The following is a 26,053-nucleotide window of genomic DNA, read 5'->3' on the forward strand; positions in this document are numbered from 1 at the left end:
GTCTAATCCTTTCCTATCCACATACTTTTACAAATGCCTTTTAAATATTGTTAATGTACCCATCTCAACCACTTCCTCTGGCAGCTCATTCCATATGCATACCACCCTCTGTGTAAAAAATGCCCCTTCGGTTCCCTTTTATTCTTTCCCCTGTTACTTTAAACTGATGCCCTCGAGTCCTCAATTCCCCAATCCTGGGAAAAAGACTGAGAGCATTGACCCTATCCATGCCTGTCATGATCTTACATACCACTACAAGGTCCCCCCTTGCTCTAAAGAAAAAAGTCCTAGCTTGTCCAACCTCTCCCTCTAACTCAGACCATTGAGTCCAAGCAATATCCTTGTAAATTTCTTCTGCACTCTTTCCAGTTTAATAACATCTTTCCTATAACAAGGTGACCAAAACTGAACACAATATTCCAAGTGTGGCCTCGTCAACGTCCTGTATAACTGCCAACTTCTATACTCAATGCCTTAACTGATGAATGCCAGTATGCTGAAAGCCTTCTTCACTGCCCTGTCTACATGTGATTCCACTTTCAGAGAACTGTGAACCTGAAATCTAAGATCCCTCTGTTCCAGTACACTCCTTAAGGCCCTACCATTCACCATGTAACTTGTACCTTGATTTGACTTTCCAAAATGCAAGATCTCACACTTATCTATATTAAACTCCATTTGTCATTTCTTGGCCCACTTCCCCAGCTGACCAAGATTCTGCTGCAATTTCTGATAACGTTCCTTACTGTCCACAACACCACATATTTTAGTGTCATCAGTAAACTTACTAATTGTGCCTTGTACATTCTCATCCAAATCATTGATATGGATAAAAAACAGTAATGGGCCCAGCACTGACCCCTGAGGCACTACACTAGTCACAGACCTCCAGTCCGACAAGTATCCTTCTACTATTACCCAGTGCTTCCTACCATCAAGCCAATTTTGAATCCAATTTACCAGCTTGTCCTGGATTCCATGTGCTCTAACCTTCTAGAGCAGCCTACCCTGTGGAACCTTATTAAAGGCCTTACTGAAACACATATAGACTTTGTCTACTCCCCTGCCCTCATCAACCTTCCAGGAGATTTAATCAAAGATCTCTAACAAATTTGTGAGGCATGATCTCCCACTTACAAAGCCATGCTGACTACTCCTAACCAACTCTGACTTTCCAAATGCATGTATATCTTATCTCTCAGAATCTTCTCAAGTAACTTACCCACTATAGATGTTAAGCTTACTGGTCTGTAGTTCCCAGGCTTTCTTTTTTATAGACCTTCTTGAATAATGGCACAGCATTCACTACTGTCCAGTCTTCGGGGACTTCACCCGTGGCTATTGATGCTGCAAAATATCAGCCAGGGCCCCCGCAATTTCTTCTCTAGCTTCTTGCAGTGTTCTTGGATATATCTGGTCAGGACCAGGAGATTTATCCACCTTCATACATTCTAATATGTCCAAAACCTCCTCTTCTGTGACATGGATTGTATCCAAGATATCACCACTAACTTCCCCAAGTTCCCAAGTCTTAATGTCTTTCTCCACGGTAAACACAGGAGAAATATTCTTTGAGAACCTCACCCATTTCCTGCAGTTCTACACATATATGTCCACTTTGGTCCTTGAGGGGCCCTATTCTCTCTCTCTAGTTTTCCTTAAGATTTCAAGCCTCCTTTCAGGAGTAGAATCTGCCATTCTTATCTGGCCAGGCCTGGCCTACATGTATCTCCAGTCCCATAACAATGTGGATCACTCAGGGATAGACATTTAAATGTAGGCCTAGCCAGTGATGAAGGACTTTCCTGAAGAAGGGCTTATGCCCGAAACCTTGATTCTCCTGTTCCCTGGATGCTGCCTGACCTGCTGCGCTTTTCCAGCAACACATTTTCAGCTCTGAAGACTACAATCTAGCTTTGTTTCATTTTGTCATAACTAAATAATGTTTTTAATACTACTTGAATGATGAAGTAGTGTTTGATTTGTGACATCATGAACAATATCCACAATCCGCTGACCTAACTCTCTGGGATATATAATTAACCATTTCCACTAATGGTTAATTATATATGCAAGGAATTTTCTCTGGGAATCTCCCACTCCTGAACCATAATCTTGGCAGAGGTTCACTGGAGCTGGAAAAGCACAGCAGGTCAGGCAGCATCCGAGAAGCAGGAGAGTCGATGTTTTGGGCATAAGCAAGGACCTGACCTGCTGTACTTTTCCAGCGCCACACTTTTCGACTGATCTCCAGCATCTGCAGTCCTCACTTTCTCCTGTGAGATTGTGAATGAGATTTTGCCAAAGCTATTGTGCCTGAGAAAAAGACTCAGTGATGGTGCTGATCTGTGAATGATGCTTTTTTAAAAATTTTGCATGACACTATAATTATCTTGTACTTTCTGTAGATTTATAACATAGCAAATCCAAATTTATCCTTATAAATAGAACAGAAAATGATGAAAACATTCCACAGATTAAGCATCTGACGATACAAAAAATGGTTAGAGAGGAATCTTATACGGCAGTGAACAGTGTGAGCTATGGCGAGAGTTCTGGGAGAATCACGTGAGGGGTCCAGCAAGGCATTTCTCGACATCAGCAGCAACTAGCTGCATTTTCCGTCAGACTTGCGGATGTCACATTGAAATTCTTGCTAGACAGTGGTGAAATGCCTATTAATTATTACTTGTAATCGACCTCATTAACTGCATATCTCACCTCTATAATATGCTGCTTTCTCTCCTCCGATCCATCACGAGGAAACTGGTCATTGAAAATTTCCAACCTGGAAGTCAGAGCAGACACCTGGTGACTCTAGCTTTCCATTTACCGTCTTGACCCTATGTTGGACCCCTGGCAACCACATTTCAGGCATACTCCAGAGAACTAGCTGTACTACACTGCCTCCCACTTCTGTGCTTTAAAGCTGCATTTAGGGGCACACTGACGACCAGCATTGAAAGGCTATTGCAAGGATTTTGCTCACAGGGCCAGGCATCCAGCTCACAGATTGGATCAGGCTGCATCTCATGGCTGCTCACTTGCTGTCTTAGATCTTACTCACCATGAACCTACCTGGATGCTTATAGCATCCTTCCATTGCCTTGACTTCTTTCAGCATCTTGTAACTCTTGACCGAGCTACTTGGCTCACTCTACTTGCCTTGCTGTTCAGCACAGACAGAAAGTCAGGAAGCTAGTCATGAAAACAAATCAAAGAACTGCACATGCTGAAAATCAGAAACGAAACAGAAATTGCTGGAAAAAGTCAGCGAGTCTGGCAGCATCTGTGGTGAGCAAGCAGAGTTAACATTTCGGGTCCAGTGACCCTTCTTCAGAACTGATTTAACTAGGAAAGGTTGGCAAATATGCTGAAGATGGGGTGGGAGGAGAAAGTATGGAGTAAATGATAGTTGGAGATGGACCCCAGAGAGACAGAAAAGTAGTTGGTCAGACAAAGGATGGGTAACAGTCAGCCTGTGAGAATGAATAGCTGCTAATTGGAATCCTCAGTAGATGTCAATGAGTTGTTTATGGCAGACAGTGATGACAAGGCCCAGTTTGTGCGGATTGTGGTAAGGACATGGATGAAAGTATTGAACTCAATATTGATCTCTGAAGGCTGCCGGGTCCCCAAGTGGAAAATGAGGTGCTGTTCTTCTAGTGTGTGCTGAGCTTTTTTGGAGCACTCCTGCAAGCCTGATGCAGAGATGTTGCCCAGGGAACATAGTGGTGAGTTGAAATGGCAGGCAACCGGAACAGGGTCATTATTACTGATGGAAAGTAGATGTTCTGCAGCTTGGTCATGTACTGGTCAGAATCCTCTCCTGTAGGGAGCAAGGAGCCAAATGTTGGACAGCCCACCACCTTTATTGGCTCTTTTCTGACCTATTGTGGACTGTTTTCTCATGGAATGAGAGAAAGGGAGAGATTGAGTGAAATGATTGTAATTGGCACAGCTGTATTGAAGTGTCCTGAGTGAGTGAGTAGGAAGTGCAGAAAAGGGTTAAGAGAGGTTGAGTTTGGGGTATGTGAGAGCAAATGAGAAAAAAATGTTGCATTTAATAATGAGAAGGATAGCATATGAGCCTTAGTGGCAGGTAGGTAGAGTAGCAGGGAGAAGATGGTGACACTTACCCTGGCTGACCACAGAAGGTCTTTCTACATTGCTGGCATTCCTGCAGTTTGCTGAGATTGCAATGATCCAGGTGAGAATCTTGGATCAGGCTGGCACGGTCAGGTGGCATAGCCTCCTCTGCCTGTCTTGGGGGAAGAGGATGTCTCTCTATACCACTCCATCCACTAGGATCTCTAGGTGCCTGTCCACAAAGCAAGGTGTCAATTTTCCTTTATTTGCCACATCCTGGGCAAATGTCACAAACCACGCAGGGCAACTCCAGACTTGTGTGCATATCCAGGGATACTACAGTCATTTTGAAGATGGTGCCATCACCAGGGATGACAGTCTGTTCTGGAAGCTAAGTGCTTCTGAGTACAATGTCTGGTATAGTTGGGCTAGCATCGGACATGGGGGTGACATGGGGCAAGGGTGAGTTTGGGGTGATAGTACAAGAAAGCCTGTTAGCCCTAAAACAGAGAAGCCCTTTGTGAAACTTGACGAAAATGACACAGACAAAGAAATATTTCACGTTGGTAGCCACAGTACAGTGATTTTCAGATTTCTTATTGTTGGGAGCAAATAGGGAAGATGTGATTAGTTTTCTGAAATATGTCATGAATCACATCAAAAACACTTTTTGCAGCTACAGATGGAAACTCTTAGTTTTAGAGCCAAGTAACATTTTTATGACCCAGTCTATAACTCCTTCTGATTCTCCCATTGTTTTGCTGCCTAAAATATCTGTTGACTGTAGCTAACTGGCCTCACTGGCTCCCTTATTTAAAAAAAACACAATCAAAAGGAAATTAAAATTCTGGATAATCTGAAAATGTTGTCACAACCAAACTGGAAAATTATTTATGATGGTTTATAAATAGTAAACATTTGAATGAAAAGAATTGATTTTAAATATTACCTTATATTTACTGATGGGCTATTTTGCTACCTAATTATATCAAGATTATTATAAATTTACATATTCCTTAAGTGGTCGCAAATATAAAAATGTCCTATGAATAATGATTGTAGCCTGTAATGTACAGCACAAAATTGTAGCAATTAGCTTATTTTGATTAATATATTGTTATAATTACTTTAGAATCAAGAAAGTTGATAGAGGTATTAAGTAATTAAACTCCCTCCCATTTTAGACTGAACATTGGTGATCCAGGTTGGATCACACATGTTGACCATTTCATTAGCTGTTAACAATATTTGGTCAATAAGGAGGAACAAATCTTACTTCATGGCAGAGAAAAACAGCAGAGTTTAGAATGTCAATAGGCTAATAGAAACAATGCAATACTCTTTTAACCATAATGAATATATACACAAATAGATGACACCGGTCATTTCAAATAATATTTCCTTGTTTTATTGATGAAGACTGACTAACCACCTTGTTATTTTTCCTCTCCTAGCTGTCTCAGCTTATTGTTAATACTGGAGGTGTGGCTGCTGTCATTGATTATATCGGTGATTCCAAAAGCAATGTCAGGCTGCCTGGTATTATGATGCTTGGTTATGTGGCAGCTCACTCAGAGAACCTGGCAATGGCAGTGATTGTCTCCAAGGTTAGAGCCTGGTTCATTATCTGTGTATTACCATTACAATGACGCCCTAGAATAAGGACTATAAATTAATCTAGCTGCAAAGCATATTGGAGTGCAGTGGTATATTGATTTGCTGGTTAGTACTCCCAGAGGAATTGAGGTTGCAGATGTACATTCTACAATACTCATTATTTTGTTTATTTCTATTTCAGGAAGAAGGAGGTTTATTTTATTTTAATTTAATGCAGAATGTGTCAAAGTAAATCTCAATTATGACTTTTAATTTAAATATATTTATCATGGTAATTTGTGCTTTGAATAAAATTTGATACAGTAGTCTTCAAGGTTTTTTGCTAGTGTTGTGATGTGATATTTAATTATACCCCTATCCACCCCTCCCCTAGTATTGTTGCTTCACCTGATTACAGATCCAGGTCTCATTGCCAGATCGAGGTGCAGCGTATGTGTAAATACTTGCTATTATTTTAGAAAAATGTAATCATTATGAGAAAGAGATTTTACTTCAGTGATCTTCTCTCTCCATCCTGTATTAGTATCTTATCTCTATTCATCCTGTTTTTATTGACAGCTCAGCCAAGATCAAAAGTATATTACATCGTGGGTGCAAATATATATGTATGCAATGAGCTGGTATTTCAACCAAATTACCTTCAAGAAATTCTTGCTAAAATAATTTATTAGTTATTGATTTTGTTTTTAGAGCTGTTTTGGGCTTGACTCGGTGATGTCAATGGTGAAAAATTAAACTTCTTCCACTTTTGACACGAGTTTACAGTTTTTAACTAACAATTGTATTGTTAGCATTCATTCTATTTTTACAAATGGATTACCAACAGTTAAATAATTCTAAATCATAAACCTCGACTCTGATGTCAGCTTTAAGCACTACTACAGAAAGAATGACTAAATGGTTAGCACAAATCCTTTTACACTTCTGAACAATGTATTTTAATCTTTGACCCACAGAAGGTTACACCCTTTTGCATCAGTGTGAATTTTTCTCCGTATTAACCCAGGCATTCTTAGGGCCTCTCTAAGTGAGTCTGTTGTTTTGTGATGTAGATCAGCACCCACTAAAAAGTGTGATTCCATTTAGGAACTTCAGAGCTGTAAGAGTTTGACAAAATTCATCCCATTAGTCTTTGCTGGATTTGTACAAGGCTCTGTAAATGAAAAGACAGTCTGAAAATACACTGTGCAATTTAGCTCTGGCTCGTAAAATAAATTTCTTTACCTATAATTAATCATTTTTTACATCTGATATTCATTGAAACTGTTAGTTACAAAGCCCATTTTTCAGGCTGCAATACTTCACAACTTAGTTAATGCCAATTTGAAAATCATTCATGCTTTAAACAGGGTGAAATTACTCTGCTCGTTTCTATTTTGTCAAAAATGTTCTGCTGTTGATCGGTCTGGTTCAACTCAGGACTAACAAAACAAATTCAAACAATGGCAGGCAGCTTCAAGTATCAGGCAACCCTTTTATTGCCACTCTCAAAAGATCAATTTGGAATTTCATATTATTGGCCTTCCAAAAGTGTGACCAGCCTAACAAAGAAATTTTCATTCTTATTTTATATGTATAATTTCAAGAATACTTGCTTGCTGCACTAAGTGAAGTATTAATAAAACTTGAAATAGTCTGTTGGACATGTTGTAACTAGCAATCTAATAAGGTAATATGAGTTGTCAAAATGAGCTATGATTAGACACAGAAGTTGGACTTGGCATCCTATAAAATTTGTAGAATTATGGGAAAATATTTAAAACATTAAGCTCTATTTTGTAGAAAGTTGAAAAATACTACAGATGTAATCATGTAATTTTATCAAACAGATGGACTATTAATCTATGTCTCCACATTAAGCAGTGGTGGAACTTGTGTGCATATAGATCTTCACCTTGCCATTAATTATTACAGCACAAAATGAATAGCGATTTGTTTTTGAGTTAATTATTACTATTACAATTTGCATCTTGTTGAGAGATTGATACATATAAGTCAATTGTAGTTTTAAATTAGAATTGTTTAGCCCTGCAGTTAAGAGTTTTGGTCAAAAATATTTTGAAGACTATTTAAATTCAGCTGGTTACATTAGCAATTGTTTCATTAAAACAAAATTCTCAAAACATATATGAAAGTATAGTCAAATTTACAATACTGTTGTCAATCATAATTAATTTTGATTTAACAATAATATAATTTAAGGCTAAAATAAAAGAATCACCATTTTCCTTCAGTGGTTACTTTGTTCAGTCTGGCATTTTAGACTATCAGGGCTGCCAAAATAGAAAGGTCACACTGTAATGTTAGACAAAGAACTGGTGAGATGCCCTAAGCATATATATCCCAATTATCTTTCCACAGCAGCGTGTTTCTAATAAAATATAATTGTTCTATTCCTCATTATTAAAATAGATTTTTGTCATTTTTGTGCCAGATACAAACATGCCTTTGATCTGGTTTTAAACATGGAAACAACATTTAAGAAAAATAATTCATTGTTATGTTCAAAACTGAACAAAGTAACTGTTTAGAAGTGTCATTTAATTTTTACATGTTATAGTTTGAGATGAACTGCAACTTCCCTTAAGATGTATCACTTCTCAATTTTTGTGTATTTTCCACAGTAGATATTGTACTGGTGATATGCGTAATGGAGCTTCAAGCTAAGGATTTCACTATCCTTGACATTCTGTCAAACTGAAAAAATGCCGGCTCTAATACACTGAACAGCTGTGTGCTGAACTGCTCTTTCACCCATTAGGAAGATGTGTAGTGTAGAAATAAAGAACTGTATTTTTCCCCTCTAAAATTGCTTATTAGTATAAGCCTATCACGTGTACTGTCTCTGACTAAGACTGCATGCTTCTGATCAACACTACAGGGGGTGCCTCAGTTGGCTATCTGCCTGTCAGAAGAACCAGAAGACCACATTAAGGCAGCGTCTGCTTGGGCCCTGGGGCAGATAGGAAGACACACTCCAGAGCATGCACGTGCTGTTGCTGTGGCAAATGTTCTGCCAAAGCTCCTTGCACTCTACATGCAGACTGGAAGCTCTGAAGACCTTCAGATTAAGGTAAAACATGCATCATGGCTGTCACTTTTGATCCCACTTGCAAATAGAGTGCCAAATTTAGCTATAAAGCAGTTAAGATTTTTTTTCTCTTTTATCTCCTATTTAAAGATTAGGAAAGCTTACTATTCAGATGATAATGAATTATCTTTTACTTTTTTTTAAACTTTGTGATTCTTACATATTTTAAATAATGTACAGTCTTTTTGTAAAGAGAAGTGGAAAAAATAAGTATTTAAACAGTTCTTTATATGGGTGGTCTTTTAGGAAATTGATTTTAAAGTGTGTATTAATGCTGAATTATCTCTAGTAACAAGAATTAATCCTGATCTCCTGTCAATAATGTTTACCTAGGGGATAATAGCTGGCTTGAAATGTGTCACAGTAGAGAGCTAGATGATGTCATAAACCATGAAAGTGAAGCTCAAGTGGTTAATTACAGAATTTCTATTCCCTAGACATAACCTGGTTAACGAAATGCAAGCCAGCTGTTCTGTTATAAACCTCATTTTTCTGAGAATCCTTGTGATTTCTGGAAATTGTGGTAAAATAAGATGACAGAAAACATTTCATATCTATTAAAGTAGAAGATACATCGTTTATCTCTATGTCTAACCCTTTTCACATAATCATATCCCTTCAGCATTGTTCTTGACTGTGTTAAACACCACGTGATTAATTTTAGTAATTGTTACTTTATTATTTAAGTTTTTGAAAAATTGAACATGTAGTAAAAATGTTTTGTTTATACGATGATGTAAATTGTATTTTGTGCATTACCATGGTCTTGAACCTATCACAATAACATATAAGCATGTTACTCATTTACTCACTTATTGTGCTTATCACTGGGATCAGTTCATTGAGTGAACATTGTATCCAGTGAGAGCTCAGCATGTTTGCTGTTGACCACCTTTGTTTTATAATTAATCATGTGGTAATTGAAGAAGGTGTTATGAAGTGCACTGCTGTATGTTTTTGAGAGTCATACTTGAATGATGAGTTTTACTAGAACATAATACTATCTAGTATGGATTATAACATAACTAGTCATCTTAAACTAGTCATTAGAAGCATACCAAATGAAAATTTTTAAACTGGGTACATTGCATACATTTAAAGACTACAGGTTCTCTCCAACTATTATATTTAGAGCAAGTAGAAAAACACTGTTGATTTATAGATAAAAATCAGTTGACTACTTGTACTGCCATTAGTTGATTTTTCGAAAATGTCTTCATGCTGGTAGGATGAAAGGGCATATACTTGATTGTCCAGACAGCTTTTATGCATTTGATGACCAATTAAAGCACATCAAGCTGGAAGTGCAGATTCTTTAAAGAAACTGCATTCACTCTGTTGGGCTGCATAAACAATAGTTCATTACAATAAAAGGTACCTGCACAATGTTGCGTTTCCTATTTTTATTCTTGTAAATGACTTTATACCTAATTGAAATAATGAGTTGACAGAAAGTCATTGCAAAATGTTCCTCTGTTCTTGTGTTAACAATTGAGAAATTAATGTATACAATGTGGAATCATCTGTATGGTTCAGCCAATGAGTTTACAGCTGGATGAAAACAATTTTAAATGATATTGTGAAGAAGGCTGCAAAAACAGTTCACAGTTAGGACATTCAGAAACTAATTTTGATAATATTAGCAAACAAATATTTTCTTTTTCATATGATACTATGCTATTAACAGACATTTTAAAGGAGTACTTCTGTGAAAAAAAGATGCGAATGTCATGTGGCGGGAACCTGCTCAGCAGTGGAGCCCTTGACCTTGGAACTTTGAATGGGTGATGCTGAGGACATTTGTGTGTGGGTGGCCATGACATGTTCCTTGATTTGAACTTCCTAGGATTGGAAGGGAACAGGCAGAATTTTGATACAGGGACCAGTCACCTGTGGAGTGGAGAGATAAATGGGAAGGGGTGGGGCTGGGGAGAAGGTAGCAAAGAGTGCAATAGATGGATGGGGATTGGGATGAAGGTGGTAGGTCAGAGAGGAGGGTGGAGCAGATAGGAAGGAAGATTGGCAGGTAGGGCAGATCATGAAGATGGTGCTGAGCTGGAAGGTTGGAACAGGGGTAAGGTGGGGGGAGGGGAAATGAGGAAACTCGTGATGTCCACATTGATGCCCTGGGAATGAAGTGTTCCGAGGCGAAAGATGAGGTGTTCTTCCTCCAGGCGTTGGGTGGTGAGGGAGTGGCGGTGGAGGAGGCCCAGGACCTGCATGTCCTTGGCAGAGTGGGAGGGGAAGTTGAAATGTTGGGCCACGGTGCGGTGGGATTGATTGGTGCGGGTGTCCTGGAGCTGTTCCCTAAAGCGCTCTGCGAGAAGGCATCCAGTTTCCCCAATGTAGAGGAGTAATGGATACAATAAATTACATTGGTGGATGTGCATGTGAAACTTTGATGGATGTGGAAGGCTCCTTTTGGGGCTTTGGATGAAGGTGAGGGGGGAGGTGTGGGCACCGGGTTTGCAATTCCTGCAGTGGCAGGGGAAGGTGCCAGGAGGGGAGGGTGGGTTGTTGGAGGGGACGTGGACCTGACCAGGTAGTCGCGGAGGGAATGGTCTTTGCAAAAAGCAGAAAGGGGTGGAGAGGGAAATATATCCCTAGTGGTGGGGTCCGTTTAGAAATGGCGGAAATGTCGGTATATGATGTGGTTTATGCAAAGGTTCGTAGGGTAGAAGGTGAGGACCAGGGGGGTTCTGTCCTTGTTAGGGTTGGAGGGGTGGGGTTTGAGAGCGGAGGTGCAGGAAGTGGATGAGATGCGTTGGAGGGCATCTTCAACCACCCCCCTAGTCTTCTCCTGCAAGGGACAAGAGGGCAAAAGATGTTGATGCTACAGTGAAAATGGCAGGGGATGAGCCTTGAGGGGAGGTGAATGCAGTAGTTAATTCACCACTTCCTTCAAGGCTCATCCCCTCCTATTGTAACTTAGCAGGGACAGAAGTGTGGCACTTACCCTCCTGAAGTTGAGGTCTTTAACCTTGTTGTAGCAATGCTGGCTGTTCCTCTGTACTGAAGATATTGTCCTGACCAGGGTCATGACCAGGAGCAGGTGCCAAATACTGGTTGCTTGACCTTCTCTGGTGCTTCAGGAAGAAGACAGTCCTCCTCCACACCACCCCATCCATGACGACCTCCAGGACCCTGCCATTGATGTTCACACATCTTCAGAACTACTGTCTTTCAACAAGCCGGGCAGGCACAGCTTCCTTTTAAAGATGGTGTCAACACTAACAATGCCAATCTTTTGGAAAATATCTGGTGGTTGGTGACTTCTTCCAGAAGTGGCAGCTGGCAGAATGGAGCTAGAATCTGCTGAGAGGTGAGGTAGGATATTTCTGATGAAGGGCTTATGCCCGAACATCGATTCTCCTGCTCCCTGGATGCTGCCTGACCTGCTGTGCTTTTTCAGTGCCACACTCTTGACTCTGATCTCCAGCAACTGCAGTCCTCACTTTCTCCGAGGATGTTAAGAAGGTAATAAAAACAGACGTTGCTGGAAAAGCTCAGCAGGTCTGGCAGTGTCTGTAAAGAGAAATCAGAGTTAACGTTATGGGTCCATTGACCCTTCCTCAGAACTCCTTAATGTTCTGACGAAGGGTCACTAGATCCGAAAAGTTATCTCTGATTACGCTTCACAGATGCCATCTTTTATGCCTTTTACTTGGACTCACTTCTCAATTCTAAACTGGGTGTTATGTTACTTTCTTCTCACATTTAATAACTAATAAGCTCACTCTTCTGTCATCTCAAAGCCTTGTTAAATTGGCTCTTTTTAAAATACACATTCGGGGGATCTAAGATGGCGGCGATCTGAGAAGATCACACTGCAGAGCTTTGCATCGCAGCAGGAGCAGGACAGTCCTTTAACCCACCCAACCCAGGTCATCAGGGTTTCTTGGGGTGTTGGAAAGATTGTGGAGCCCCAAGAAACATTTAAAAATTGACTTACCTGTATTTTCAGCTGTCCAGAAAAGGGAGGAGGAGCATCTGAGGCCAGGCCTGCAGCTCAGCCTGCAGCAGCCTTGGAGCCGATTACTCTCCAGGACCTGGTAAACCAGCTCTCGAAATCTCGCGAGATGTTGGAGAAACGGATTGAAGAGAAGCTGTTTCCAGTCTCTCTCATGCTGCAGAAGCATGAGCAGCAGCTGGGAGACCTAGAGAAGAGGACGGATGAGGTGGAGCACAGGGTCACAGTGGTGGAAGCTGATGCCAGTTCATTCAAGGAAGAGATTCAAGCCCTGAAGACACAGGTACGTAATTTGCATGACCAAGTGGATGATCTTGAAAACTGGGACAGGAGAAAAAACATTCGGATCATCAGTCTGCCTGAGGGTAAGGAAGGTGAGCGGCCTGCGGAATCTGTTGAAGATTGGCTTCCGAAATTCCTTGACTTGGAGACTGGCATGAGAGGATTGAAGATCGAGAGGGCTCACCGGGTCACAGCACGGAGGTTGGGTCTGGGTGAAGCCCTCGTCCTTTCCTCGTGCGGTTCCATCATTACCGGGATAAGGAGAGAGTCATGGACTCCAGACTCCAGGGGAAGGATCCAAAAGCCCTAATTTACGAGGGGTCTAAGATCATGTTTTTTCAGGACTTTTCTGCGGTGGTGATCCAGAAACGAAAATCGTATGATGGTGTCAAGAGAAGATTGAAGGAGCTTGAGATTCAGTACTCCCTGAGATATCCGGCAGTGCTTCGGATCACCTTTGATGGATCCATGCATCTCTTTGACACATCGGAGAAGGAAAGAGACTTTCTGGACAAACTAACCTAATTTAAACAATTGTAGTATGTATAAATATTGTTGCTTGGGTATGTATTTATCATTCTGTAAAAGAAATGGAGGAAATCCGGTTGGAGCTTTGTTTTTCCCTTTTTTTTCCTCTATTGATAATAATTTGGTTCAAACTATGTCTTGGCGGTGGTTAAGATGTACATTTTAAATTTCTAAGTTAGGACATACCAAAGGATGGGTGGGGTATTTATTCCCCCTTTTTTTATAAAAGAATGTTTTTTTATTCATATTGATATTCCATGGGGTGTTTATTCTTTTTAGCTTGTGCTTGCGATGCGGCTCTAGCTGGGAGAAGTGAAGGTGGTTGAGATGGTTAGATGCCTATTTATGGGCAGTTCGGGACGGGTAGTTGCCCCCTCCGGGCAGGGGGTGAGTTCCCCTACTCAGCACTATTGGCGTTTTATATGTTGGTTTGTTTTCTAGTTTGTTGTTTTTTATTTTTATTAATTTTGTATGTTTGTTAAATGTAGTGGTTTTAGTTTATGTATTTTTTACATTTAGTGAACCATGCGACACTAAGGCTCAGCAATTTGTGGTTTGGGTTCCTCCTCTCTGGAATTTAAATGTAATTGCAGAAGATTATGGCTAATGATTTGATTAAATGGTGTACCTGGAATATCAAGGGAAGTCACTCACCAATTAAGAGGAAGAAGGTACTCTTGAGTCTTAGAAAGGAGAAGGTGGATATTGCTTTGTTACAGGAGACACATTTGAATGACAAGGAGCATCTGAAATTACAGCAGAATGGCTTTGACCGAATTTATTTTTCATCATTTAATACCAGAAGTAGGGGAGTGGCTTTATTGGTAAGGAAAAATCTCTCATTTAAATTGTTGGAATGTGTTAAAGACACATATGGGAGGTTTGTAATTCTTAAAGCCTTGATAAATGGGGAAGAGTATGGCATTTTAAATGTTTATTGTCCCCCAGCTCATCCTCTTAAATTCTTGGTAGATTTTTTTCTAAACTGATAAGTCTCCAGTCTCGGCACATCATTATAGGGGGAGATTTTAACTGCCTCATGGACCCCACAGTAGACAGGTTGCCTAAAGGTCCCTCATACCCTCTGCACAAACTAAACAGTTATTGGGTTTGTGTGGGGAATTAGGATTGGTGGACGTCTGGAGGTGTCTCCACCCTACAGGTAGGGATTTCACATTTTTCTCCAATCCACACAGATGTCACACGAGGATTGATTTTTTTCTGACCCCTGCGGTAACTCTGGATCTGGTGGCATCCTGTACGATTGGTAATATTGCCATCTCTGATCATGCTGCAGTGTACCTCATGGTTAAAATTAAGGATGTTACAGTGGATGCAAAGTACTGGCGAATGGACCCCTTTATTCTCATGGACAGCAAGTTTGTGGAGTATTTCTCTAGGGAACTTTGGGCATTCCTAGACATCAACATAGGCTCTGTTGATAGCTCATCTGTTCTCTGGGAAACTGCTAAAGTGTATGCCAGAGGGTTAGTTATTTCATATTTCACAAGTAGGAAGCAGCAGAAGGGTGAGCAGCAACGTCTCCTTGAAGCACGGTTGAAAGTAGCCAAGAAGGCCTACTTTGACAGACCCTCGTTGGTCAAACTACAGAGGATTACGGCACTGAGGTCTGCACTAAATTCCGTGCTCATGCAGACAGCAAAGAAGGAGCTGGCTTTTGCAAAGCAAAGGTTATACGAGCATGGTGACAAGCCAGGCAAATACTTAGCATACCTTGCCAGAAAGAGGAGTGCCCCACAAACCATTACAGCGATTAGGGAAGGGTCTGGGAACCTAACATGTGATTCTAAAAAGATTAATGTGGCATTCCAGAGATTCTACTCTAAGTTATATCAGTCTGAGAATTGTGAGGAGAGGCAGGCCAAAATGGAATCCTTTTTTAGAGATCTGAAGCTCCCAGGTGTGACTCCCGAACAACAGTCATTTCTCAATGTCCCATTATCAGAGCAAGAAGTGCAGGAAGCTGTGAGGCAGCTTCAGAGTGGAAAGGCGCCCGGTCCTGATGGACTTCCCAGTGAATTCTATAAGGAATTTATAAGAATACTGTCAGGCCCGATGCTGAATATGTTTAATGATTGATACAGTCGTGTTTGTCTCCCACCGTCTCTGAGAGAGGCCAATATTTCACTTATCCTTAAAAAAGGCAAGGATCCGGAAGACTGTGCTTCATACAGGCCCATCTCACTCTTAAATGTGGACTTTAAGATCCTCTCTAAGGCTCATGTGTTAAGGCTGGAGACTGTGTTACCCTCTAGTTTAAAGAGGATCAAACGGGCTTCATAAAGGGTCGCAGATCCTCCAATAACGTTAGGAGGCTGCTTAACGTAATTCAAGCATGCCAACAGCAGTCAATACAGGGATTGGTGATTTCTTTAGATGCAGAGAAGGCATTTGACCGAGTTGAGTGGCCGTACCTTTTCTATACTCTAGACCGGTTTGGTCTGAGCGAAGTTTTCATAAGATGGGTTAAGGTTCTCTACAGTGTACCTCTCGCTGCGGTCATTACCAACTGGGTACGATCAAGCAATTCTAATATTTCTAGGGGCAGCCGGCAGGGCTGTCCCCTTTCACCATTACTTTTTACGTTGGTGATTGAACTGTTGGCAGAGGCCATTCGTGGGGATCTCAATATATCAGCTTCAGAAGTGGGGTCAAAATTACATAAGATCTCGCTGTATGCAGATGATATTCTAATTTTCTTGACAAATCTAGCATCTCAGTGCCTTGCCTGATACAATGCATTCACGCTTTTGGCGCTTTTTCAGGGTATAAGATTAATTTTGCTAAATCAGAGGCTATGCCTATGGGTGGCCTTACGAAAGAGTTGGCTCTTGAGAGTGACTATAGATTGCCATTTAGGTGGTCACAGGGGGGGTTTGTGTATTTGGGCATATTCATTACTCCAGTTCTGGATTGGCTGTTGAAAGCCAATTTTACTCAATTATTTGAAAAAATTAAACAAGATCTCCAAAGATGGGAGGCACTTCCAGTCTCATGGTTGGGTCGGATAGCGCTTATTAAGATGAATATTCTCCCTTGTTTGCTATACCCTATACGGATGCTCCCCCTGATTTTCAATAAACAAACACTCAGGAGACTGAACGGTTGGTTCAGCTCCTTTATGTGGCACCATAAACGGCCCCTTATTAAATTAGCCAAACTGCAGTTGCCTCACAGATTGGGAGGAGTAGACCTTCCGGACATTAAAAATTACCAATTAAGCTCGCTTTTGACCTACGCAAGTGATTGGGTTTGTGGGGAGCCTCTTTCAATATGGCTAGATATCGAAGTCTCCCAGGCAAGATGTCCCCTTACCAGTTTGCTGTTTTTGGACAAGGTGAGGAAAGTTAGGGAATATTGCCATAACCAAATAGTCATCAATACTGTTAAAGCATGGAGGGCAATTCGGCAGAGGTAAGGTAATATTGGCAAAACATCTTTGTTTACACCTTTAGTGGGTATGCCGAGTTTTCAACCAGGTCTGATAGATTCAGGATTTAAACGTTGGGCAGCTAGGGGTATATCTTGCATGGGTGATTTATTTGAGGGAGATGTAATGATGTCCTTCGATCAGTTAGTACGGAAGTACAAGTTATCTAATAGAGACCTCTTTCGTTTTTTTCAAGTTAGGGATTTTATTCAAAAAAGGACCACACTTTTGACTGATCCCTACAAATCTGACATCGAAAGAGGGGTACTAAGGGCTAAGAGTACACTCTCTGTCAGTACTCTCTATCACCAATTGGGGGGGTGCCACCTCAGATGAGTCTAATCGACTCTGCAAGATGTGGGAAAGAGAGCTGGGTGTTGAAGTTTCTTCAGAGGCATGGGAGGATATTTGGGAGAATGCAAGGAAGACATCAATTTGCTATAGGACCCATGCTTTACGGTTGAACATTTTCCACAGGGTCCACTTAGCCCCAGACCGTTTGTCAAAATTTAAACCAGGGATATCTTCAGCATGCCCCAAGTGCAAGGTCTCAAGGTCTGTACGGGTACTCTTACCCATTGTCTTTGGTCTTGTGACAGGCTTCAAACATATTGGAGCGCTGTGGTGGGTGCAATGGAGAGGATTTTAGGTGTAGGGGTGGAGAAGGACCCTATTTCGCTCCTTTTTGGGCCTACCCATTGTATTTTCTGCTGACTCGCATAAGGCAAAACTTTTCAATATTCTTACATTCTGTGCAAGGAAGAATATCTTGCTAGGTTGGATATCAGAAAACCCCCCCAGGCCTTGTTGGGTTGGTGGAAGATTGTTATGGAGCATATTTCCCTGGATTTTCTCACAAATATGGTACACCACAAAACTGATAATTTTTACAAGACATGGCAACCCTTTTTGAAATACCTGGACGCAGATTTATCTGCCACACTAACAAGGGCTTTTATATAGCCGTAACGATTGTGTTTCATGAGTCCAAAATCCAGGGAGGAGGAACTGTGAATGTATGAGTGTTTTGTTTGGCTGGGCTGAGTTATTACTATTTATTTGTTTGTTGTTAGGTATTTATTTAGTTAGTTAAATAACTAGTTTAGGTTTTTTTTTAATTTTATACTTCTCTATATATGTTTATACATTTATATAGGAGGGTGGGTTGGGGAATTGTTTTTATTATTTAGGTTTAGTTTTGTACTATTTTTATACTGTTTTGAATTGCATTGTTTTGTATTTGTTGTAATATTTAAAAATCTATTTTTTCTTAATAAAAACATATAATTAAAAAAACACATTCATTTGGTCTGGGAGAAAGGTAAGAACAATGGAGGAGATTCTTTCTAAATTATTGTTATGATCAACCAACAGGGTGAGTGAATAAAGAAGGGGAGCCAATTTATCCCTCCTCACGTAGGAGCTTAACAATGTAAGCTATCCCTTTCAAACTGTAGTAAATTTGGGAAACTTGATTGGGGTCTGGTTGTAAGAAATTAGGGGCTTGTAGTCGCAGTTTGAATGCATAGATACAATGAAAGAATTAGAGTGGGTAACTTTGTCACTTTGAAGCTAAATTTTGAAAGAAACTGCCAAAGGCTGACTTGATTTTTCACTGTTACAGTATAGAGGTTTCTGCATTCACCTTCCTGGGAGACATTAGGGACAGTTACCTGCGAGGATTTTAAAATTCTGTCACTTGAACAATTAAAGTGAAAAAAGTTCTAGCCTACTTTTATAATTCAAATACCCCATTTCTGGCAACATTGTGGTTAATCTTTTCTGAACCCTTTCAAATTTAATAATATGCTTCCTATAACAAAGTAATCTTGAAGAGGCCTCACCAACATCCTGTACAACCTCAACACCATGTCCCAACTCCGAAACTCAAATGTCTGAGCAGTGAAGGCAAAGGTGTTAAACAACTTAACCATCACTCTACCTATGATGTAAATTTTAACTAATTACGAACCTGAACCCCTCAGTGTCTGTCTGTTCTACAACACTACCCAGAGCCCTACCATTAATTGTATAATTCCTGTAGTTGTTTGTTTTACCAAAATACAATTCCTCACATTTATCCAAATTAAATTCTATCTGCCACTTGTCAGCCTATTGACCTAATTGATCAAGATTTCTTTGCAGTCTTAGATAACTTTCTTTACTGTCCACTATACCACCAAATTTGGTGTCATTTGCAAACTTACTAACATGCCTCCGATATTCTCATCCAAATAATTTATATAAATGACAAAGAAAAGTGGACCCAGTACCGATCCCTGTGGAATACAGCTGGTCATAGGCCGCCAGTCTGAAAGACAACCTTCCACTGCCACCCTCTCTGTCTCCTACCGTAAAACTAATTTTATATTCAGTTGGCAAACTCACCTTAAATCCCATGCAATCTAACTTTATTAATTAGTCTACCATGCATAACCTTATCAAAGACTTTACTAAAGTCCAAGTAAACAACATTTACCGCTCCGTCCTCCTCAACCTTTTTGGTCACTTCCTCAAAAAACTCAACATGTTTATGAAGCATGATTTCCTTCACACAAAACCATGTTGACTAACCCTAATCCTTGCTTGCCTTACCAAATGCATGTAAATTCTATCTTTCAGAAATACCTCCAACAACTTATCCACCACCAGTATCAGACTCACAAGTCTCCAGATCCCAGGCTTTAGCTTACAATCTTTCTAAAGTAAAGGCACAATATTAGTCACCCTCCAGTCCTTCAGCTCCTTACCCATGGTTATAGATAAATCAAATATTTCAGCCAGCAGCCCGACAATTTTCTCCCTAGCTTCCCACAACGTCCTGGGATACGGACGTCCAGCACTTTCTCTTCTTTAGTGTGAGCTGTTTTCAAACTACCAGTATGTATTTCCCTGAGTGCTTAGGCCTCCATTTCTTTCTCCACAATACAAACAGATGCAAAATATTAATTTAACATCCCTCCCATCTCCTAGATTCAACACAAAGACAAGCTCATTGATCTTTAATGTGCTGTACTCTCGCTCTAGTTGCCCTTTTATTCTTAATGTACTTGTAGAATCTCTTTGGATTATCCTTAACTATATTGGCCAAGACTATCTCATTGTCTTTTAATTTCCCTCTTAAGAATGCCCCTATTCATTTTATACTCTTCAACAGATTCATTCGATCCCAGTTGTCTATATCTAATTTATGATTCTTTTTATTCTTGACAAGAACCTCAATATCTTTATTCATCCATTATTCCCTGATTTTACCAGCTTAATCTTTCATTCTAACAGGAACATAATGTCTCTGAACTCTTGTTATCTCACTTTTGAAAGCCTCCCACTTGTCTGCCGTCCCTTTACCTGGGAACAGTGTACTCTAATCAACTTTTGAAAGTTCTTGTAGGAGTAAAAAATCAGAAGTCAATTACAAAAAAAAGTCAAGTTAAGTCAAATCAAGTTCAGTCAAATCAAATCAAGTCAAAGAATTCCAACAACTCCATTTGATTTTCAATAATGGGCAGCACGGTGGCACAGTGGTTAGCACTGCTGCCTCACAGCGCAAGAGACCTGGGTTCAGTTTCCGCCTCAGGTGACTCTCTGTGTGGAGTTTGTACATTCTCCCCGTGTCTGCGTGGGTTTCCTCTGGGTGCTCCGGTTTCCTCCCACAGTCCAAACATGTGCAGGTGAGGTGAATTGGCCATGCTAAATTGCCCATTGTGGTAGGTGTAGGGGTAAATGTAGTGGAATGGGTCTGGTTGGGTTGCTCTTCGGAGGGTCAGTGTGGACTTGTTGGGCTGAAGGGCCTGTTTCCACACTGTAAGTAATCTAATCTAATCTAAAGAATGCTAGAGGAACAGAGAGTAACCAGGATTAGACAGGTGGTCACATTAGCTAATGATTAAAAGCTGATCCACAAATCTCTAGTCTCGAAGATAGTCCTTCCCTTTACTTCCAACCAACTGAAAATAGTAAAGAGGCAGGGAAAATGATAGGAAACAGATCGCCCATGGGAAAGAGGGAAATGCAGCGACCCCTCATTAGGACAGAACGGTTGGTACTGAGATGGAAAATGAGTCCTACTGCATCCATCTTCAATTACTTAAGTAACCAGCTACCTTGAGCAACATGCCAATTAGGCATGCAGGCCACTGGAATGTTGGTGGAAATGATTTACAATGGGAACAGAAGGATGAAGAGCCCTTTTAAAGTGAAAGTCAGGAGGTTTAGAGGGGATTTAAAGAAAAATGTTTTCACCCAGAGGATGGTGGGTGTCTGGAATGCACTGCTTGGAATGGTCGTTGAAGCAGGTACATTCAAAGCTATGGGCCTAGCATGTGAAAGTGTGATTACTGTAGGTAGTAGGGTATCTTTGGTGGTACAGACACAATGAGCCTATGGACCTCTTCTGTACTGTATGATTTTGTGATTTATGATTTCAGATGGTGGAATCTCATAGCGGTCTGAGAGATGTAAGCAATGGTGATGCAGAATTAGACAAGAAGATTGGAAATGCCGTCTCAACGTTGGGAGCACATCACTCCATCTTTTATGCTTTTATACTTACATTTGGCACGACAAGTATGCAGGGTTAGTCGTGTTGGATGTTAGGAGAGTGAGTGAGGGAAGATGTTGCAGGCAATAGTGAGAATGGCAGAGCATGAACCTTGGTGGGAAATGGGTGCAGTAGCAGAGATAGAGTGAGTGTGAGGCAGAGAGGAGTGTGGCACTTACCTTAGCATAACAAAGAATGGACGTTCCTCTGCACCATTGAAATGGCACTGACCTGGTTGGTGACCTTGGAATAGCTGCCAGGGTCTGTTTATGTGGCCGCCTCTGCCTGTCCTCCATGAAGAGGTCTCCTCTCCTTCACTCCACCCTAACCTACAAGGCCTCCAAATCACTGTTGGAGAATCACAGTGCCATCTTCTTCTCTGACATGTTCATATTCTGACCATCACTGAGCAGGGCACCTTTGGAATGCTAGTGCTCATCTAGGTGAACAGAGGCCTTCTCACGATGGCATAGCCTTAAGACTATGGCAAAATGGGGCTCGAATTACATATGTGAGTTAGGGGCAGTGGTATGCATTAGTAAGGTATGGTGAGAGACTTCAGTAGACCCTGTGGTGAAAATCCCTCCAAAAACCATGACGCATCTCGGATGTGGCCATAAAAACATCAGGTTCAACACAGAGTTGCTAATGGCCTGGGCTCTGTGCTTACTGATTACATAAAGCAGACACAGAAACTGCAAGCAGGCTACTAATATTACTTTTACAGGCACTAAAGGTAGAGCAGTAACTTTATATTGGAACCTTACATGTTATAATGCCCTCTAACCATCCTTTAAGGTTTAATGCCTGTCTGGTCTGAGATCGTTTAATAATGCAACATGAGCTGCTAGTTAAATTAGTTGTAGGACTACTGCATTTCCAACAATTTTAGTTCCTACAGATTGATATTGGCACAATACTTGCCAAGTTGTTCACTAGTGGAAAACTAAATCAATTTGGTGCTCATCTGAAGATGTGATGCCAATTTAACTGAAAAAAGCATTTATCTAATAATCTATCTATTTCATAGTTGTAAGGATAAAATTACTATCAAAAAGAGGTGAACTATACTGATGCTAAATTCCTTCATCAGAGCAACTTTCATTGGCATTGGTTTCTCATTGCTTGGTTTAACTGTTTTTGTATTAATTGGATGATGTAGATCATACTTTGTATAATATTGTTGAATTGTTATGTGGATTTATACCCATTCAAACATTGAATTTTATTTACAATTTGTTAGTATTTTTATTTGACTCAATGCTGTGTTTAAAATCATTGCCTTTCATATCTGACCAAACAAGTAGTGCCTCATTTCAGAGATCTATAACTGAGCCAACTGCAAACATTCAGGCAGACCGATGTTTCGATCCCAGGAATTTCAGACATGATGTGTTGCAAATTCCAAACATTGTTTTCAACAGATGCTTTACAACTTCACTCTGTCTTTCCACTTCAACAGGCTAAAAAGGCCCTGAAAAATATCCTGCAGAAATGCACATATCTGCCAGCTCTTGATCCACTACTACATGATGCTCCTCCCAATGTCCTTAAACATGTTGTTGGACAATATAGTAAGGTAAGAAATACACTTCATTTATATCAAAAATCCATTGACCCACTAATGTGAATCAAATATTGCATTTACTAGAAGCTGATAGATGTGTTCATCTTTAGTGTGCATGATAGATTTTGGAGTATACAAAAAACAATTGTATTTTCTATAATGCTTAATTGATAGTTTTTGTTTCATTGTACAATCAGAAGTTGCATTTATAATGTGTCTTTCACAATGTCAGGATGATTCAAAGTGCTTTACCGTTAGTTCAGTTTTGAAATGTAGTCACTGGTGTAATTTAGTGAAATGCCAAAGCCAGTTTGCACATCATAAAGTTCCACAAGTAGCAGTGAGAAAAGGACCAGGTAATTGATTTTAGTAATATTAATTGAGGCAAGGTATTGTGCAGGCCACAGTTGAGACTTCTCTGCTTTCTTTGGAATAGTGGTCTAGGTTTCACATCTAACTCAAAGGACAGTACTTCCAAGAGTCGGTACTCCCTTGATACTGAACTAAGGTAGCAGCCAGATTATTTTACTTAAATCTCAAGAGTGGGGGTTGAATCCATAACCTTGTCACTAAAAGGGCATAGTCTTTGATTGAAGTGGTGCTGGAGGACAATTATAGAGTCACAGAGTTGTAGAGATGTACAGCACAGAAGAGCCTTCGGTCCAACACGTCCATGCCGACCAGATATACCAATCCAATCAAGTCCCACCTGCCAGCAATCAGCCCATATCTCTCCAAACCCTTCCTAGTCATATACCCATCCAGATGCCTTTTAATTGTTGCGATTGTACTAGCCTCCACCACTTCCTCTGGCAGCTCTGCGTGAAAAAGGTGCCCCTTTGGTCTCTTTTAATTAGAGTGGGGCAGTTGGGCATAATTCAGCTCTTATTTTAAAATCAAATGTGACTTCCTTGCTGTTACATTTCTATTCTAAAATGATATGTCTTAATTGTAATAGAAGGCCCCGTTTCTAAGTTTGGTATATTGTAATTATAACTCCCATTAGCAGTACTAGTTGCATTCATGACATGGCCAAGCAGATTGAGTATGAACCTATAAATCCTTCCAACACACACCAATGTAAGAGCAGGACAAGTGGTCAGCCATGCAACGCAAATAAAGTTATACCTTCTAACATCATTGACCATTTTTCCTGTATGTGTAAGTGCATGTTGCCAGACAACCCTGACTCTCTGGTCCGATTACAGCACCTCCATTGGTAGAGGGTATAAATACATTTGACATAATCAAAAATCACATGACACCAGGTTACAATCCAAACGGCTAATTTGAAATTGCAACCTTTCAGACCACCGCTCCTTCCTCAGGCAGCTAGTGTGTCATGTGATTTTTGACACCAGTCCAATACCAACACCTCCATGTCACAGTTGAGATAGACAGTTTGCATTATAATTTAGACATAGAAATTTAAGGCTGAAAAATGCGTTGCTGGAAAAGCGCAGCAGGTCAGGCAGCATCAAAAGAGCAGGAGAATCGACGTTTCGGACATAAGCCCTTCTTCAGGAAAACCAAGGATTGCTGCATGGTTTGAAAGCCAGTAATTTGATATTCATTGTGAACGCTGTTTTGAACAACTGTGGATTATGCAGATGAACTGGGACCAAAGGGTTTTGTACAGTTGGAGCTTTATTTAGCATCAAAAAGATTTTTGGTTTGTGGACTAGTGACCAGTTATCGATGACAAAGATCTTCTGCCTGCCAACAATCATGTGATTGGTTCTCAGGTAACTGAACAGCTTGAGGCTAGGGACAAGATACAGCAATACTATCAGGTCTCCAGCCAGGAGCTTTTCCTCCGTTGTCTAAGAAAAACAATTTATCTTTCTTTCAGCGGTTGTTGTATGGTGTGACTTTTTAATTGATAAGTCAGAGACTCTTTTATAAGTGAACTAGCCACCCTGTGTATCTTGAAAACCAATGGAAGCATTTGGAAAAGGACAACTGAGCAGCAGAAGAACAATAAGAAACATCTCAGCAACTCTTTTGAACAAGAATCACTGAATTATTTATTCAAAGATCTCTCCATCCAGAACCCTTTTTTTTCTTCTCTCTCTCTCTCTCTGTCTGTGTGTGTGTTTATGTGTAGGAGTTTATAAGGGGATGAGTTTTATATGCTGATGGTGTAGCCAGAGATTAATTACCTGTAATAAATAATGTTTTTTGTTAACTACAGAAACCTGTTCATACTTTCTCTCAACCTAGGTCTAAAAAAGAGTAAATTGGAGAATTTTGTGTACTTCTAAAAATCTTTAAGTTTTGTGAAGACTCCAGGAATTTCCAAAACTTGATTTCCAGCATGCCACCCCAGTGGGTCATAACACTGTAAGTTCTACAACTGTAGCTGGCATTGGAATGTTTGAGCCATCACTGAACCTAAATGGAGAATGGCAACACAGCAGCTTGTGCCTCAGAGTGACAGTTTAGTGTGCAAGTTAACATAGTAGTTTGTGTCACTTGTTTGGCAGCTTGATGGAGAAAGTAAACAGGAGCTTGTGTTTCTGGTGGGCAGCTCAATGTAGAAAGTAAGGCAGCATTTTGTGGCTATACAGTGTGATGTCAATGTCAGAGGTGGTGCTTTACCTGCAGTGTACATGGCGAATACAATGCATATGAATGAAGACCAGAGGCATGAACAGGAAAGAGGAGGTATGGCTTGTGGAGCAAGGGTGGACTACTTTCGGTGAGGGAGCACCATCACAGTCAGTGCAGGGACTGGCCCAATTCTGGTTCAGGGAGTTGGCCACAGTCAGTCAGACAGTTTGTCCAAAAAAACCTGAGTAAATAGCAACATTTCAGTCTGTGGATTGGGCCATGATCAGTTCTGGAAGTCAAGCAAAATCAGAACAGGCATTACTGGTCAGTTGTTTGGGAACATCCTTCAAATTCAATCTAGGGGA

The 26,053-nt window shown here is 40.5% G+C and overlaps 1 protein-coding gene across 5 annotated transcripts in view; it reads left to right on the top strand.

Annotated features, from left to right (window-relative positions):
• spag6 (sperm associated antigen 6) overlaps positions 1-26,053 on the top strand; it is a 208,789-nt gene that overhangs the window by 140,443 nt on the left and 42,293 nt on the right. For 3 of the 5 annotated variants that reach the window (XM_043690438.2, XM_087987397.1, XM_043690437.2), the window contains 3 exons: positions 5,544-5,696; positions 8,588-8,779; positions 23,031-23,147. In XM_043690438.2, coding sequence (XP_043546373.1) covers positions 5,544-5,696; positions 8,588-8,779; positions 23,031-23,147 — 462 coding nt within the window. Of the gene's footprint in view, positions 1-5,543; positions 5,697-8,587; positions 8,780-23,030; positions 23,148-24,987; positions 25,651-26,053 lie in introns of those variants that run through there. The other 2 variants (XM_087987398.1, XM_043690439.2) reach the window with 2 other exon arrangements.

Source organism: Chiloscyllium plagiosum, unplaced genomic scaffold (assembly GCF_037043375.1).
Source record: "Chiloscyllium plagiosum isolate Xiang-an unplaced genomic scaffold, Cpla_swu_hap1 HiC_scaffold_5, whole genome shotgun sequence".
Lineage (NCBI taxonomy): Eukaryota > Metazoa > Chordata > Chondrichthyes > Orectolobiformes > Hemiscylliidae > Chiloscyllium > Chiloscyllium plagiosum.